The 19,445-nt window shown below is 47.7% G+C and overlaps 1 protein-coding gene across 2 annotated transcripts in view; it reads left to right on the forward strand.

The window, feature by feature from the left end:
- Positions 1-19,445, forward strand: part of LOC308325824 (glypican-5-like) — a 163,544-nt gene that overhangs the window by 55,747 nt on the left and 88,352 nt on the right. For both annotated transcript variants that reach the window (XM_080778527.1, XM_080778528.1), the window contains exon 4: positions 17,442-17,605. In XM_080778527.1, the coding sequence (XP_080634653.1) occupies positions 17,442-17,605 (164 nt within the window). The remainder of the gene's footprint in view (positions 1-17,441; positions 17,606-19,445) is intronic.

Genomic DNA, 19,445 nt, shown 5'->3' on the forward strand with positions numbered 1-19,445 from the left:
CCACTCCTCCTGACCCCTTCATCTGATATAGACCAGTGTGTGGGCCAATCACCACTCCTCCTGACCCCTTCATCTGATATAGACCAGTGTGTGGGCCAATCTCCACTCCTCCTGACCCCTTCATCTGATATAGACCAGTGTGTGGGCCAATCTCCACTCCTCCTGACCCCTTCATCTGATATAGACCAGTGTGTGGGCCAATCTCCACTCCTCCTGACCCCTTCATCTGATATAGACCAGTGTGTGGGCCAATCTCCACTCCTCCTGACCCCTTCATCTGATATAGACCAGTGTGTGGGCCAATCACCACTCCTCCTGACCCCTTCATCTGATATAGACCAGTGTGTGGGCCAATCACCACTCCTCCTGACCCCTTCATCTGATATAGACCAGTGTGTGGGCCAATCACCACTCCTCCTGACCCCTTCATCTGATATAGACCAGTGTGTGGGCCAATCACCACTCCTCCTGACCCCTTCATCTTTCAAGCAGAGTGTTCCGTTGGTAGTATAGGCTGACTGACTCAGCAGCAGCAAGCATCCATTAGCTAATGACCACCCTCCCTCCAACAACATACTGTATGCACACACACACACACACACACACACACACACACACACACACACACAGTCTTCTCCCCTCTTGCCTCTTTACCCTGGCATTTGCCCAGCTTGAATATCGTTGCCGTCGGACAGAAACCTCTTCACTCCATATTCTAACTTTTTGTGTTATTTCGTAAATGACCTCCCTGTATACTTGATCCATCCAACATCGTAACATGAAAGCACCAAATTCAGTAGCAGATCCGCATGGTCGAAATGCTGCACTAAGCGTTTTGAACTTGTAGATCTGCACCTTTGTGCAGCTTTTGGACATATGAGGTTTCCACGCGACGGAGGCGATATGCTGATGATATGCGCCCATTCTCAGCGGCACAACAAAAAGAAATCCCCCCGTGTGGAAATACGGAGGTAATAGCGAAGCAATCATCGAATGATTGATTGCCGTGTTATTAAAACGAGATCCGAACAACCGAGCCGGCGTTTCTTTCAGTGTATTATTCCTTTTATATGACCCATGACTTGGATCGGGGGAAGGAATCATATAATTTTCAAGAAATCATCTCATGTCTCAGATATGCGGCAGATTACGAGCCAACGGAGTGTCTGTGTAGGAGAGAGACTAAATGGTGCGGTGAGATGGCGGTGCCTGCCACCCCCCCACCCCCCCCCCCCCCCCCCATGCGCACGTGCACACACACACACACACACACACACACCCACCCACCCTGTGGTCTGTTACTTGGCTGCAAGCATTTCACCCACAGTGAGAGATCATGGGTGGGGGGGTGAGAGGGAGAGAGAGGGGGGGGAGGGGGGCGGGAGAGAGAGAGAGAGAGAGAGAGAGAGAGAGAGAGAGAGAGATGACAGGAGAAAGGGGAAGAGGGTTGACAGTAGACAAGAACCATGTCTTGTCTGAGTCGGAGCTTTACGATGATGACTGATGGGTTGTAGCCACCCCTCTTGAGACTCAAAGGCTTGCTCTGCACTGCTTACTGTCTTGGGTCCATAATAAAGCTCCTCCTCTGTAGTGGCTTATAGTTCTTTCCGGAGGCTGCTCAGCGAAGACACTGCAGCATTTCCACTGGTGTCAGTCACGCTGATGACGTCAGTCAAAACAGTGCTTCTCACCCTTCTTAAGCCTCAGTTATACTTAGTTGCATGCTTATGTTGCGTGCAGCAAAATGGCAGATGTACAAGCTCACAAGGCGACACAAATGTGACGCGTTGTGAGCTTGTAGATCTGCTATTTACTGAGCACGACACTAGCACGCAGCTGAGTGCGAGGCTTTAGCTGTGAGGATTTTGGAAGTGGGCCCCCAAATAATTGTCAAAACTCTAAGAGTTGATAATGTAACATCAATAGCAAAACGTGACACCAATACATTAGAACTTAAAGTATAGCTACTAGTGGTGCGCGGGCGAGTTGTTCATTATGGTTTTGCGGGGCAGATTGCTGCGGGCTGGCTCATGTGGCGGGGCAGAACGGGCGGGTTATGCAAAAAAGCCGGGCCCACGCAACACTAACAGCTACGTATAGGTTCCATTGATCCGAGGCGGAACATAATCGATAGATGATGATCATTTTTAATAAATATCCTCTGAAAACGCACGCGTGTTAAGCGGTCAGATGGGTGGGCCGTGCAACACTTTCAAGATTTTCACTTGGGCCCTTTTCAGAAAAGGCTGGGAACTCTTTGAGTTAACTGATGACTGCGACGAGCTCGTTGCTGCCATGCGGGTTCAATAGCCATTCACAGCTGCTATTGAACCCGTGTCCTCGACCCAGTACTGCCTGTGTTGCAGTGAGTGAACCATTCACAGCTGCCCCGTGTCCTCGGCCCAGTACTGCCTGTGTTGCAGTGAGTGAACCATTCACAGCTGCCCCGTGTCCTCGGCCCAGTACTGCCTGTGTTGCAGTGAGTGAACCAGATAGCATGTCAAAATCCTGCAGCATTAGCAATGCCACCTCCAGCCTTTTCTCTGTGGGAACGCGGCTCCCATGTGGAAGCGTGTTTTTCCATCCACAGTGAAAGCAACACCAACGCAGTCTTCACCCTCGGGCTCTCCGCCCCTACGTGGCCCCTTTTTACCCTTGGTAACCCTTCTCCTCCCCCCCACCCCCCCACCAGACCCCTGTCCCCATGCCATCGGGCTATAAATATCACCTGTCACTCTGCCTTTCTACCTGGTACCCATGGGGCCTGGCATTCCATCACACACACAATGCCCCCTCTGCTCACCTCTTGGTGCCAACGGGATACCCGCATAGCATGCTAATGCTTGTTTATGTGCTGCCTCTCTATCTCTCTGCATGCTTGCTTGGATGGCCATTAGTGGCTATCAAGTAGTACATAAATTTTGGTCTCCTGAAGGGGTGTGTGTGTGTGTGTGTGCGCGTGTGCGTGCGTGCGTGTGCATGCTACTATATACAGTACATGCAGAGACCAAGGAGGACCCCCGCAAGGATAGTAATACTAGTACGTTTTCTGGTCCGCTTCAGGGAAAGGGTCATGTGTGTGTGTGTGTGTGTGTGTGTGCGCGCGCTATACAGTACATGCAGAGACCAAGGAGGTTAAGAGAACTCTCTTAACCTTTATCAATCCAACTCCATTCCTCCCTCTCTTCAGTGGCACTGCGCATGTCCCGTTTAGTGGGATCGCTATAGCCATATTTTTATTCTGCCTGTAATTCTCTTAAATGTGTTTACAGAGATGAGCCGGGAGGACATTTTGATGTCAACAAAGCCAACATAACGGGGTAAAGGAGGGGATGGAGGGAGGGGGGGACCGAAAGCCTCTCATTTTGAGATCATCTGTGAATGATTTAATCAGGGTAAACAAGTCTGAGTGTGGAGAGAAAGAGAAACTCAATGTTCCCGTTTTCTCTGACTTGGAGCCTCAAGGACTTCTCCCTGTGATATATGAGGGACCTGCGTCTCTCTTTAATTAGCACTGACATCATTTGGAAGGGGAGAGAGAGGGGGGGGGGGATAAGGAACAAGCAGAGAGAAGGAAAGGGCTGAGCAGGAAGAAGAGGGAGAAATGTGCAACTAGGCCGCATGCAGGAATGATGAGTGACAGAGGAAATGGGGAGACTGGCGACGAGGAGATGATGGGGAGGACGCAGAAGAGGGAAGAAAAAGAGACGTGGACAGTAAATCGACCTTGCGCTGACACCATCGAGGCTTTCTGGGAAAACGCGGAGTACGGGAAGCCCGTCTCTCTCAGGAAGTGAGTGCCGAGCCGTCCAGGCCACGGTGGGAGGGGCTGGACCCAGGCCAGGGGGTCAGTGGGCGTGGTCTGTCTCATTGCTTCAGGCGACAGGCGACACATACGGACGCATGCAATAGTTATCTACCCATTTTGGATCCCATTAGACGGTCCAACAGTCCATACGTTCCTGGGTCCCTTATCTCACTGAACCTGAACACTGAATGATTATGGGGCAATAGTATGCAGCCTAAAATATGTGCTTCTGAAGGTTTGTTGTAGTTGCTAGAGGTTGGGGCCAGTACGCGGGTCTAACGTGTATAGAGTCCCTCACACCTATACGTACGTTCCACCGCCGATCAGACCAATATGGAGAGACAGCGAGATCAATTCGTGGCGGTGACGACTCGCCACGACCTATTTTTTTACGCCATGGCGTATTCTTCATTTTCCGCCATGACAGAACAGAATCCGCCGTGGCGAGTACAGAATCCGCCGTGGCGACGACTCGCCACGACCTATTTTTTTACGCCATGGCGTATTCTTCATTTTCCGCCGTGGCGAGTACAGAATCCGCCATTGTTTATTTTTTTTTTGCGTGCCGTGGTGCAGGTTTTATTGTCCTATTAGTACTATTCTCGGAATTATTTCATCCTCTTCTAGCGTAATGGTTAGCGCTCTCGCCCCTATAGTCAAACGTCAAGGCACTGTGCCGACGCAGGTTCGATTCTTGCAAAAAGCAAAGTTTTTTTTTTTTAAAGTTTTTTTTTTACACGTACATACAGTGTGTGTGCGTGCGTGCGTATACAGTGTGCGTGCGTGTATGCGTGCGTATACAGTGTGTGTGTGTGCGTGCGTGCTTCATCGTATTTATTATTATTATTATTATTATTAATATGCAGGTAATAATAATAAATACGATGAAGCACGCACGCACGCACGCACACACACACTGTATACGCACGCATCCGCCGTGGCGAGTACAGAATCCGCCATTGTTTATTTTTTTTTTGCGTGCCGTGGTGCAGGTTTTATTGTCCTAGTAGTACTATTCTCGGAATTATTTCATCCTCTTCTAGCGTAATGGTTAGCGCTCTCGCCCCTATAGTCAAGGCACTGTGCCGACGCAGGTTCGATTCTTGCAATAAGCAAAGTATTTTTTTTTAAAGTATTTTTTTTACCCGTACATACAGTGTGTGTGCGTGCGTGCGTGCGTATACAGTGTGCGTGCGTGTATGCGTGCGTATACAGTGTGTGTGTGTGTGCGTGCGTGCTTCATCGTATTTATTATTATTATTATTATTATTAATATGCAGGTAATAATAATAAATACGATGAAGCACGCACACACACACACACACACACACACACTGTATACGCACGCATACACGCACGCACACTGTATACGCACGCACGCACACACACTGTATGTACGGGTAAAAAAATAACTTTAAAAAAAAAAACTTTGCTTTTTGCAAGAATCGAACCTGCGTCGGCACAGTGTCTTGACTATAGGGGCGAGAGCGCTAACCATTACGCTAGAAGAGGATGAAATAATTCCGAGAATAGTACTAATAGGACAATAAAACCTGCACCATGGCACGCAAAAAAAAAATAAACAATGGCGGATTCTGTACTCGCCACGGCGGAAAATGAAGAATACGCCATGGCGTAAAAAAATAGGTCGTGGCGAGTCGTCGCCACGGCGGATTCTGTACTCGCCACGGCGGATTCTGTTCTGTCATGGCGGAAAATGAAGAATACGCCATGGCGTAAAAAAATAGGTCGTGGCGAGTCGTCACCGCCACGAATTGATCTCGCTCCACCTGCCAATATGTCTGAGTCTCAATTCCTTTTTTAACCCTGCCCCTTCCCCTTGCCCCTACAAGCCTACATAATGAGTGTCAAGTGGTAGGCGGATAAATCATCCCCCTAGGAATTGGAATGTCCCTAAATATTGAACGTCCCTTGTAGATATTGATATGTGATATAATATATTGATATACAACCTGTTCTCAGAAAATAGCTGATCTGCAAGCTCACTATAGGCCAGTGGTTCCCAAACCTTTTCATGTCAAGCCCGCAGACCCCCATTTGAAGAGATATGCCAGGGACCCCATAGATTTGTACGGCTCTAGCAGTGCAAGGACCACTGCTATAAGCTGTAGATCTGCTATTTTGGGAGAAGAGATGGAACGTAAATATAACATTGCTGTGGTTATAATGAAATTAATATATTGTACTTTTGTCTCATCTTGATAGCCCACAAGAATGTAATTCAGCTAGATATAGCTCATTCTGACACCTGCTCAACAGTTGTACCTGATTCATTGATTATTGTATTAACAGTTTGTATAGAATGGTACACCGGTACAGTTATATCATATACAAGGTTAGAAAAAGGAAAAACAATTTACAGTATACCCTCAGGTGAACGCGCATCAGCAAGGGGAAGGGCTAAGGGTCAGGGAGAAGGGGGGAATTGAGAAAGGGCATTAGTGTTTGTTGGAGGCTTTGTCAGAGTACCCGTTGCACACGTCTGTCTTTGTCCGGGTGGTAGATGACTGGTTACCTCTGTGCCTTTTATTTACATAAAACCAGCTATGTCCAAAATTTTCAGGAAAAAAGAAAAGGAAAATCAACAACACAACACTGCCTCGGGTTCGCACTGCATGGGGGAGGGGTCGTCATCTCTACTCTACTACCACAACGTAACTTTAGCCAGCATGCACATAATTCCAAAGTGTGTACATCGTTTACGTGACAGGTGCATGGTTTTCATATCGTAAATCTGTGAATTTTGGCTAAAAGCTTGTGTTTAATCCACATGGGTTCTTGTTTACTGCTCCGAACAGCAGCCGTATCATCATAACATTTTTCACTTTCAACAACTGTCATGGCAACTTGGTTACAACCAGCGTGATCTATTATGAGTGTGACGACACTAGCGTCGATTGCCATTGTAATTATGGAATGCCGGAGTGCTCATTCTATCCAATGTTTGGAACTATAGCCCATAGCACCTCACTTTGCGGCGAGATCAAAGAGTGTCGTGACTCTTCATCTATACAGCTCTGGTTACAACCAAGACTTTCTCTTCCTCTTCAAGAGCGACTTGTAATGATAGTCAACACTAGCTTTATTTCTAAGTCTACTTCCAGGACGTAGATAGACATTTGTAGTAGGTGACACCAGAGTAATGGGGCTGGCTTCTTGGACATTTTGATGAGTGCCTGGCTGTAATGCAACGGAATGTTGTGTCAGGATTCTTAGGAAGTACATTTCTGTCCCAGCAGCCCCAGATCCTGGTACGCAAAAGTGCCTCCATGCGTTTAATTGATCTGCCGCACCAGCATGCATTTTGACGACGCATGCGCACTGGCACACCAGTGATGTGCACCCCTGGATATAATATGAAGAGTCCATTTGGGTCCATTTGGTACCCTCCCAGAGAGGCTTGAAATATGTCACTTTGGGGAATGGAGCTTTCTTGGCCCCACCTTCGGTGTAAATGTATTACTGCAGGGCTACAAAGAGGAATTAAACTTAGAAATGTGGCATGAGTGTGTCCCGTTACAATTTGGGTCTGACTATGACTATGTGGTTGGATGATGGATGCATCCAGCTGACCCCAGAGAGCACAATGAGACATGAATGGAGACAGAGAGAATTCATACTGATGTCCTTCCCACCATGGAGTAGTAATAAAACACACACACACACACACACACACACACACACACACACGCACATGGGAGGACACATGCATTTAAACTAAATGCAATTTGACCATATTAGTTGTGGCTGTGTGCTATGAAAACACACCAGAGAGTTGGTGAGTTATGTCCAGCAGACAGACTCCAGTGATTTCTGTTGGTACAATACATCCGCTGGTACAGGACCGTCAATTTGTAGAAACCCCGTCTCCATTTGCACCACTTAGGCCAAAACGCTGTGTGACTATGATAAATGAATACTGTCAATATTGGTTTGGCTCAAATTCTGGCATTGTCTTGACTGTTTTTACAGTGCTTGAGGGGATGGGGCTCGCTTTTTACCCCAGGTCGCTGGCTGTTGATATAACAAGATCGCAGTGTGTGGCTGCCCGCTCTTTTGTTCCTGCAAACAAGGGCCCCCGCAAGCACAAAAAGCAACCCCTCCTTCGAGCCGGAATTGAACCAGCGACCTATAAGGATCACCGCTTTTCTCTCCTCCAGTTCTCCGCTCTAGCTGAGCTATATGGAAGGGAGCTCGCTGCAGGGGAGGACTGTGTGCGCATTTGTCTGAGTCAGCAACAAAGTGTGGGCTCTGCTATAGAGTGCTTTGAGCTGCAAGTGGTCTGTTCTGTTCCCGCTGCCAGGGCTGGCAAACGGAACACTGTTCCCAGGGTTTAACAGTCACTGGCAGTAGATGTAGGCATGGGCAGACAAGTGTGTGTGTGGTGTGCGCGTGTGCGGATGTGCTGCATGCTTGTAGTAGTGTAGTGTGTGTTCACTCCTTTCAGCATACAAAACTATAGCCTAGCAGGGGACAAAGGGGGACCTCGCTGACCGGACAACCCCTCCCCCGACTCCCCCCCCCCCCCCCCCCCCCCCGTTCATCCTATTACCCACAAGGCAGTGCGGCGCGCGGGGTGAGAGGGGGCTGAGAAAGTTCCCCTCGGCTTCCCTGGCTAATCCCTCGATAAATAAACGGGGAAGACAGACCACCACTGATATTTGTAAGCCAATACTCCCTCGGAGGCCGGGATGAACCTGGGCTGGGTTTGGCCGTGCAGGCTTGGACACCCGGAGGCCGACTCCCTTGGCCCCTACTCGTCTCTCAGTCTCTGGCCTCAGGACAGCAGAGAGATATGCACCACATATGAGGCTCAGGGGCGGGTGTAGTGGCAAAACGGAGGCTGAAAAACAACCAAAAAGACACGCACATCCACAACCTATTAGGCTGGGTGCCCGATCAAAAACAATGATAGTTCAAGAAATAAAGGAGTCCCCACACCATTTTCTGCTCCCTTGCAGAAATATTTACTTCAAGCAAGTGGTAACGTTTCGAGCCGAAGCTCTTCCTCAGACCTTCAGAATTCGGCTTGAAACGTTACCACTTGCTAGAAGAAAATATTTCTGCTCAGGGACGGATACACATACGAGGGTGTGGAGTCCTACCCACTGCTTCAAAGTTGTAGTCAAGTCAATTTGCGGCAGAACCTGTGTTATGTCGAATTTGTTAGACTAACGCACATAGATGTCTAAAATAATTTGTAGTTGGTACAATATACTGTAGTGCGTGTACTCTCTCCTCTCTCTCTCTCTCTCTCTCTCTCTCTCTCTCTCTATCTCCTGCCCAGAGCAACAGGACTCTAATTTCATCTGCCAGCCTCTAAAATGTATGCAGAACAAATGCCTCATATTTCCCTAAAGACTTCCCAGCTCAACTGCACGCATCCCTCTCCCACGTATTCCCCTCTTCAGCCTCCATCCTCAGGCAATCACATTAGGAATGTCGGACACGGAATAGTTGGGATTGTAAAGGTATAACAAGGGCAAACAGATGGTCTCGGTCACACACACATACGCACGCACGCACGCATGCGCAAACATGCTCAAGCCATGTCCATGTGGGATGTCCATTTCTCATGCCATCATCAGGTCAGGGGGTAATTGATTTATTGCAGACATGTCTCGGTCCATGCCATCACTCAAGCGGTCAGCCGTTTGGCTGTCACAGGGCTTATGGTGCCATAAGATGCAGCATATACATATACAGTAAAGAGGGGACAGAGTTTATTTTGCCTTGCGATGATCTCGTGTTGTGTTTACATACTTGCGCGGTTAGCCGGGGCGTCCGACTGATTTGCGTCAACGTTATTGTTTTGATATGCATTGGGTCTCCAGCCCGATTCTTTCTGGTCCCGTTTTGTATGGAGCGAGACCCCCCCCCCCCCCCCCCTCTACCCTACCCCCCGTGTTCTGAACCTGCTCTCAACCCCGGTTTTGTTGTAAAAAGGTTTGTGGATAGCACAAACAGAACTGGTAGTGACCTCCCCCTGACACACATATTTTAGGGAAATGTTTACATTTTCCTTTTTTTTGTTCTCTGAACTTGTCACAGAGCAGACAGGCGAGAAAGGGCATCATTTAAAAAAAAATGAACATTGGAACTAGGATGCTAACGTAATCCCACCCATTGCTCAGACAAAGCATGGCTTTCACCTGGTCTAGTTTCATTTATTTGATTTGTATTTTTATTTCTCTTATTTTATGTGCAGAGTGAACTTCATGACTCTTCATCTAATGGAACATATATAAATACGCATGAGTATGAAGGAGATGCAATGTTTTCATCCATCACACGCAAATAAACAAAAGTTCAAGATCAAAGTTTGAAAAGATATGAAAGACTTTATTTTCCCTCAGAGGAAATACACAAATGTTCAAAGCCTTTTACAGTATCTAAACATGAAGTCATACGATGAGTTGTAGACTGACAAGAACATCGCTTTGGTTCGCTTGCTTCGGCTTGATGATCAATCAATCGACTGTGTTTTCCAGCTTCGATTAAAGGAACTAACATAGTATACTTAAGTACGTATTTATCACAATGAAAACGTTTTTCTTTATATTAATATTAACCCTAACCTATAGGTGGTTAATGTATCACCATACCTTATCTGTGAGACTTTTTGCTCCCATATCGTGTTTCTGTATGGTGTCGGAAGCTTCTGTGTAAGTTGGTTTAGCAGTGTCAAGGTGCAGCTAGTTGTATGGACAGCTGCCCTGTCTGTTTGGTGTGTGTCAGGGCCTTGTCAAACCCAGATGGGGGGGTGGGGGGGTGTGTGTGTGTGTGTGTGTGTGTGTGTGTGTGCGTGTGTGCGTGTGTGCGTGTGTGCGTGTGTGCGTGTGTGCGTGTGTGCGTGTGTGCGTGTGTGCGTGTGTGCGCGTGTGCGCGTGTGCGCGTGTGCGCGTGTGCGCGTGTGCGCGTGCGCGCGTGCGTGCGTGCGCGCGCGTGTGTGTTTTCAGGGATCTGAGTTTGTCTAAGGAATGCATGCAGTCCTGTAATAGCTATGGGTATTATTACTACCAGTCTGCATTCTACTCCACCCTCTGCACACCTGCCCTGTTTGCCATGGTCGCCACGTTCACCACACACACACACACACACACACACACACACACACACTCAACAAACATGTAAATAAACACAGCCATAACAAGGTAGACCTCCCAGACACTCTCTTACAATGACCTGGCCGATAACTTAAAGACCCTGTTAGCCCCACCCCCAAAATAATAATCCCGCTCTCAGTAGGAAATGGCCAAAACAGGGCATTTCCTGTTTACAGGCTCTTTAACGTGAACCACAAACGGGGCCTCAGTGGTTTCTAAAAGTGGTGTGCGGGGACCCCCGGGGGTCCTTGAGGGGGTTCCAGGAGGTCCACGGCTAACTTGGTTAATGTAGCATCAAAATCAGCTGGACCACTTCAACCCTATATATGTACATTGAAAATAGCCTATTATATAAGTTCACAACGCATCATATCACGACACATTCTGTTTCACCTAAAACGAGCAGTCTGGTTTGGTGTATTAAACACACACACCACAGCGATACAGAGTGGGAAATATGAGCTTTAAAACCTGTCCATTTAAACTCCAAAATGCAGATCTGTAAAGCCTGTTAGTACAAAAAATAGGCAGGTTTTTAATTAAGAATGATTGTAGACTGGAGTGAATTAGCCTCAACTTTAATACTCTTAACTGTTGCCCAGATAAATGATGTTGGCCTGCAGTGTTTTATTCTGTTGCTACTAACTCAGTAAACAAAGTGCTTGGCAGCAATGCAGCGAGGCTTGGGGGCCAATCAGCGACGAATAAAAAACAAACCGTGACTTCGACACTATCCATTATTCGCCATTTACCTTGCTCAGATATTCCAGTTTGGATAGATTTTATTTCATGAAACGATCCACTTTGTGCAAGTTTGAAATTTAAGATCGTTCCAATTAAACCTCGTGCCGAGCAACATTTTCCGTGCTGCCACTGATTTAGAACGATGTTAACCACATGAACCCTGCATGGCACACTGGTTCACAAAGTGGGGTCCGAGGACCCCCAGGGGTCCTTGGAGGGGGTACCTAGGGGTCCCCAGCTAAATTGGTTAATGGCAACTTCAATTTTATACTTTGGATATTAAAATATAGCAGATATACAAGCGTGTCACTTCATGTTGCACTATGAGCATGTAGATCTGCTATTTTTGAAACAAAAAAAGCTAGGGAAACAAGAATGACACGCGTACTCTGCAAGTGTACTCTGCAAAATGTAATATATGCAATATATGCATATATATATATTTATTTTTAAGGAAATATCTTTTACACATTGGCTTGATTCTATAGGCTTAAAATGAAATAATTAATTTAATTAATTAACTAATTTAAATCTCTAGCCTGTGGGAAAACATGAATGGGGTTTGGATGGAGGGAACCAGAAAATGGCCGCACCACTGCTATGCCCTACAGCAACAGATTGAACAGAAATAGCAGATGGACAAGCTCACAGTGCGTTGCGATGCTTCAGACGGGCTAGTTCTGATGGACCAGCTCACAGTGTGTTGCGATGCTTCAGACGGGCTAGTTCTGCTATAGCCCACAGTGCGTTGCGATGCTTCAGACGGGCTAGTTCTGCTATAGCCCACAGTGTGTTGCGATGCTTCAGACGGGCTAGTTCTGATGGACCAGCTCACAGTGTGTTGCGATGCTTCAGACGGGCTAGTTCTGATGGACAAGCCCACAGTGTGTTGCGATGCTTCAGACGGGCTAGTTCTGATGGACCAGCTCACAGTGTGTTGCGATGCTTCAGACGGGCTAGTTCTGATGGACAAGCCCACAGTGCGTTGCGATGCTGCAGACGGGCTAGTTCTGCTGTTTGATGCACAGCTCACAGTGCGTTGCGATGCTTCAGATGGGCTAGTTCTGCTGTTTGATGAGCCCACAGTGCGTTGCGATGCTTCAGACGGGCTAGTTCTGCTATAAGCCCACAGTGCGTTGCGATGCTTCAGACGGGCTAGTCCTGCTATTAGCCCACAGTGCGTTGCGATGCTTCAGACGGGCTAGTTCTGCTATAAGCCCACAGTGCGTTGCGATGCTTCAGACGGGCTAGTTCTGCTATAAGCCCACAGTGTGTTGCGATGCTTCAGACGGGCTAGTTCTGCTATAAGCTCACAGTGCGTTGCGATGCTTCAGACGGGATAGTTCTGCTATTAGCCCACAGTGTGTTGCGATGCTTCAGACGGGATAGTTCTGCTATTAGCCCACAGTGTGTTGCGATGCTTCAGACGGCTAGTTCTGCTATTAGCCCACAGTGCGTTGCGATGCTTCAGACGGGCTAGTTCTGCTATAAGCCCACAGTGTGTTGCGATGCTTCAGACGGGCTAGTTCTGCTATAAGCCCACAGTGTGTTGCGATGCTTCAGACGGGATAGTTCTGCTATTAGCCCACAGTGTGTTGCGATGCTTCAGACGGGATAGTTCTGCTATTAGCCCACAGTGTGTTGCGATGCTTCAGACGGGCTAGTTCTGCTATAAGCCACAGTGTGTTGCGATGCTTCAGACGGGATAGTTCTGCTATTAGCCCACAGTGTGTTGCGATGCTTCAGACGGGATAGTTCTGCTATAAGCCCACAGTGCGTTGCGATGCTTCAGACGGGATAGTTCTGCTATTAGCCCACAGTGCGTTGCGATGCTTCAGACGGGCTAGTTCTGCTATTAGCCCACAGTGTGTTGTGATGCTTCAGACGGGCTAGTTCTGCTATTAGCCCACAGTGTGTTGTGATGCTTCAGACGGGCTAGTTCTGCTATTAGCCCACAGTGTGTTGTGATGCTTCAGACGGGCTAGTTCTGCTATAAGCTCACAGTGTGTTGCGATGCTTCAGACGGGATAGTTCTGCTATAAGCCCACAGTGTGTTGCGATGCTTCAGACGGGCTAGTTCTGCTATAAGCTCACAGTGCGTTGTGATGCTTCAGACGGGCTAGTTCTGCTATTTAAGCCCACAGTGCGTTGCGATGCTTCAGACGGGCTAGTTCTGCTATAAGCTCACAGTGCGTTGCGATGCTTCAGACGGGCTAGTTCTGCTATAAGCTCACAGTGCGTTGCGATGCTTCAGACGGGCTAGTTCTGCTATAAGCCCACAGTGTGTTGCGATGCTTCAGACGGGCTAGTTCTGCTATTAGCCCACAGTGCGTTGCGATGCTTCAGACGGGCTAGTTCTGCTATAAGCTCACAGTGCGTTGTGATGCTTCAGACGGGCTAGTTCTGCTATTAGCCCACAGTGCGTTGTGATGCTTCAGACGGGCTAGTTCTGCTATTTGAGCCCACAGTGCGTTGTGATGCTTCAGACGGCTAGTTCTGCTATAAGCTCACAGTGCGTTGCGATGCTTCAGACGGGATAGTTCTGCTGTTTGATGCACAGCGACGTGAGGAGTGATGGAGTACGTGGAACAATGTGCAGAGCTCTCTTGGCTCAGACGGTGTTGACAGGCCGTATGGCACAAAACAGTTGCTACCTTCTATCTTTTTTCTTCCAGCCGTGTGTGTGTGTGTGTGTGCGCACATGTGCGCGTGCCTTTGTGCACAATGTGTGGCCAAGCAGCACCAGCGTGCACAACACACGTGGAGGTTTTTTATGGGCCCCGGCGGGCGCTAAGGTTAATGCAATGAAACAAGCCGTCCGCACGCCCAGCATCTGGCCCAAGAGAGAACTAGAAGAGACCATCGTTGGAGAGAGAGAGAGAGAAAGAGAGATTCAAAAAGAGTAGAGTTAAAAAAAACAAAAATCCATATTAAAGTTGTAGATGTTAAATGTCCACAGCAGATCTACATAAGGTTTCTGTCAGCGGCATGTCATTGACGGTCCCTCGGTGCTCGGGAATAGCTGGTCCACTATGTGGAAACCTCCATTTAAACTCCATTTATAGGGCACATGTGATGAGTGCTCTACCTCACCCTGGAGGCGGAGGAGGACTATTTATAGCTCCGGCCTGGGCATATGGACCCCGACCAACACCACCATGCACCACCGCCGTGTTCTGTAACTGTTAACGCATATTTCAGCTGCTTCCAGGGCTTACACATCTCCCCAGCATGTGGACACAGACACACAGACACATGCACGCCTTGCACATGTGCACACATGCATGCCCGTCTCTGCCGGGCGGGCGAACCTCGTATGTCCAAAACGGTTACTCTTTCGGATTCGAATTCAAAAGCGGTAAAAGTAGTGGATGGACGAGCTCGAAGCGCGTCGCTCCGTGACATGTTTTGAGCTTGTGGATCTGCTACTGTTGATGATTTGGTGTGACGCTGTAGTATGATGGTATGGCGTTTATTGACAGAAAAAAACAGAAAAGGCTCAAACATGTAGATAGGAGGTTTCTGCCCGACAGGGATGCTATGTGGGGACACATGCTCTCACAAACCTTCCAACCCCGTTCCCATATGGAGAGGGCCTGTGTGTGTTTATGTTTGTGCATTCCATTGTTTTAGAAGTGTTATGAGCTCCCCTAAACACCTCCACCAGCGTGGCAGGGCGTCTGGCATGGACCTACTCAAACCCGGGAACCACTTGAGCTGCGGCTTTGAAGTTTGCCACCCACAGTCATTTTTACATTATAGCGGCCTCGTTCTTTACGAGTCCAATGCGTACAAGTCAAAGGCATAAGACCTTGAGCCGCGTGAAGTGCAACATTGCGTTGCGCCTACAGCTTTAGCATCGTCCTGGTCTCATCCTAATCCAGACCTGTATAAACGTACATTATAGTGTGCACTCATCATTAGCGGCAGGGTCAGATTTAGGGATTTTGAGAACCGTTCCAAAGTGCCATTGTTGGGTTAGGGTTAGGGTCCCCTCACCCCTATTATTTTATATTTTATTTATTTATTATTGTGGTGTTCACGTATCATGCAGTTCCATGTGCTGTGTGCCTCATACGACACTGCGTGTGTCTTCTGAAGACTGTGACTAAGCTGTTCATGTATATGTTATGCACATAGTTACAGAGACAAACACGTGAAACAAACTCACTGCGGCGTTGCGTGTGTGGTTGTTTTCCAAACAGTACATTTTGTGAATGTCTGCTTTGCGTTGCCTGGTGAACCAGCCAGTGTTGTCGTGGACTCGCAGGAAGCACGGCGGTCTTTTGAGACTTATTCAATGCGTCTCGATTTCACCGGGATCAGCGGAGCTTGATAAATAATAAATAATGCATGTGCCTAGTGGCACTAACGCCACAAATACAGTACTGTATGTGTTTTTTTACATTCGATGCAGATGGAGAAAAGGTTTGTAATATAGCCTAGGATATAAAGAATATTATGGCCTCTGTCGGGTGGAAACCTCATTATGTCCAAACTTTTCAGATTCAAACGTAGACTATAGCAGATCTACTGTACAAACTACAAAGTAGAAGGGCGTCAATTCACCAAATAATGTAAAAAGTTAGAAAATGGAGATAGGAGATTTATGCCCGACATCAACGATATAATGACCTCATGTGAGGAATTTACTTTTCTCAAAAAGACAGCTTTTGGGAAAAAACTAAACTAAAATGTAGCTAATTCCCGCCTCTGATTAGTGGCTGCATCCATCCAATGAGGTCATGGTGCATGGGAGTCGCCGCAGCAATGCCAGTCATCAGTTCAAAGCAGTGCTTTGGTAAATCACTAGTAAATAAATAATGGCGCTAAAGAGCAAGATAGCCTATTCCGGATGCCAAGACATGACAGAGGGTCTCATCCGTCCGGCGGATGCCGTGCGCGGACATTGATTCACCGTATAGCGCAGCGCGGCTCAAGAGTCCTTCATCGAGGAGCCATTAGCTTCCGTCTGTCTCTCCGGCTTAATTGAGGACCACTTAATAGAGGCTTTTAAGCCAATGAGATGCCATTGATTTTTTTGCGTCTGGACTGCGAGCACGCGGCCCTCTATTCTCATGACCCCAGTGCCTTATCCCTCTCCCTCTCTCCTCACTGGCTTTAATAGCCCAGCGGAGATACTCATCATCATTACCAAACCAGACTCTGTGTGTGTGTGTGTGTGTGTGTGTGTGTGTGTGTGTGTGTGTGTGTGTGTGTGTGTGTGTGTGTGTGTGTGTGTGTGTGTGTGTGTGTGTGTGTGTGTGTGTGTGTGTGTGTGTGTGTGTGTGTGTGTGCGGCCGTTGGTTCATTTTAAAGCCGAGAGCAACGTTTGTTTGAAACTGTTTTCAGGATTACAAGCTTCGCACCACATGTTTGAGCTTGTAGATCTACTTTTGATACGTTTGTGTAGCCTGACACTCAGCCTGAATGTTTGTTTCGTTCATATATTTTTTAATGCATGGCAAGCGATTCAGGGCTGGAGCCAGGCTAACGTTTGTGCCACGCTACAGTATGATGAAGTAGGGCATTAATTTACGTATTTATTTAAGTATGTGAATATTTATATGGAGACATGGAGGTTTCTGCCCAGCAGCAACAATCTAAAACAAACCGTTGTACTGTGGTGAATGCATGTTTGTGTCTGTGTGTGTGTGCTGTGCGTGCACTGCACACACACACATGCAACCCATTAGCACCTCCTCCGTGCCAGTGCGGTGCGTATGAGGGTAACAGGTGTCCGTCTGTGTGTTTGTCCACAGGTGGACAAGGTGTGTGGCCTGTCGACGGGGGAGCCTGTCAGTGCGCGGCCCACAGACCCAGAGGTCACGACCTCCAGTGCCTCGGCGACCAGCCCCCCGCCCACCCCGCCCCCCTCCATTCCACCGGCGGAGCAGCTGCTGGGACAGCTAGCCCACCTGAAGAGGTGAGACCAAGTGTACTGTATTTAGGCTATAGGGAACCTGGACTGACCATGTGTACTGTATTTAGGCTAGGGAACCTGGACTGACCAAGTGTACTGTATTTAGGCTAGGGAACCTGGACTGACCAAGTGTACTGTATTTAGCCTATAGGGAACCTGGACTGACCAAGTGTACTGTATTTAGGCTAGGGAACCTGGATTGACCAAGTGTACTGTATTTAGGCTAGGGGACCTGGACTGACCAAGTGTACTGTATTTAGGCTAGGGGACCTGGACTGACCAAGTGTACTGTATTTAGGCTATAGGGAACCTGGACTGACCAAGTGTACTGTATTTAGGCTATAGGGAACCTGGACTGACCAAGTGTACTGTATTTAGGCTATAGGGAACCTGGACTGACCAAGTGTACTGTATTTAGGCTAGGGAACCTGGACTGACCAAGTGTACTGTATTTAGACTATAGGGAACCTGGACTGACCAAGTGTACTGTATTTAGGCTATAGGGAACCTGGACTGACCAAGTGTACTGTATTTAGGCTATAGGGAACCTGGACTGACCAAGTGTACTGTATTTAGGCTATAGGGAACCTGGACTGACCAAGTGTACTGTATTTAGCCTATAGGGAACCTGGACTGACCAAGTGTACTGTATTTAGGCTATAGGGAACCTGGACTGACCAAGTGTACTGTATTTAGCCTATAGGGAACCTGGACTGACCAAGTGTACTGTATTTAGGCTAGGGAACCTGGATTGACCAAGTGTACTGTATTTAGGCTAGGGAACCTGGACTGACCAAGTGTACTGGTCAAGTGTACTTCATGGGGCTCTTCTACATAGATTTCTATTGAATGGGGACAACCGGAAGTTTACGAATGCATTGGAGTCTATGGGCTCGCGTTAGTACATGAGCCACGTGACCAGGCTGTTTTCTGCCCCAACAATGTTGTAACTCTGTTTTAAGGCTCATACATAGTCTGGATTTTCGGTGGTGAGGTGACCACCGAACTACAACATGACGTCACGAGCCGCGGTGAAGAGCAAACCACCGCCACCGCTCCAGCCCTTTTCTCTGTTTTTACTCACCACCGCTCAACGTTATTTCAGCTCCGGTGGTCACCTCACCAACGGAGCGGTGGTCACCCACCACTAGTTTTATGATAAAACATTGTTTTAAAAAAGAAATGTCACATACGTATTTTTGCATACGGCAGGCCTTGTTGACGGATTTGGAAGAGGTATTGAAGGTCCGTTTCCAAAAATGAACCAGTATTTAATGTGTAAAGTCCATGATATTTACATTGGAATGAAAAAGCCCGGCATGAAAGTGTCCAAACCATGGGGAGAGGGCGGGGCTTAGCTAAAGGTCTATTCATTCAGGACATGCAACGCAATACATAAAAAGTTCCAGTAGCAGCAGGTAAATAGATATACTACTAAGTTACACTGTTTTGACGTCCGGAGGCTCATGTCCACGACATGTCAGACGCGCCTCCTCCGCTGGGTACCCAGATTCCAATGATAATGACAGAATGCAGCTTTAAAGAAATAATATCCAACAAACGGCCCATTGTTTTGGCCAAGTGCTGTAGAATGACATCATAGTGGGTGGCAGTGCAGGGGGACCGAACACCAGACCTGTGAGCAACACCACAGAAGGACTAATTGCTCCCTGTGTGCTCACTTGGAGTCCTAATAGGATGGGACAAATGCAGCAAAGTCATTTCTCCTCTGGGAAACGCAACAAATACCCCTTTCTTTTTCTTTTCCGTTTTTCCCCCTTCTTTTTATTTCTTCTGTCTCTCTTTTTTGTACTGAGTGCCAACATACTGTAGAAGTAATGGG

The sequence above is a fragment of the Protomyctophum bolini genome (assembly GCF_963924005.1).
Source record: "Protomyctophum bolini genome assembly, chromosome: 12".
Classification (NCBI taxonomy): domain Eukaryota; kingdom Metazoa; phylum Chordata; class Actinopteri; order Myctophiformes; family Myctophidae; genus Protomyctophum; species Protomyctophum bolini.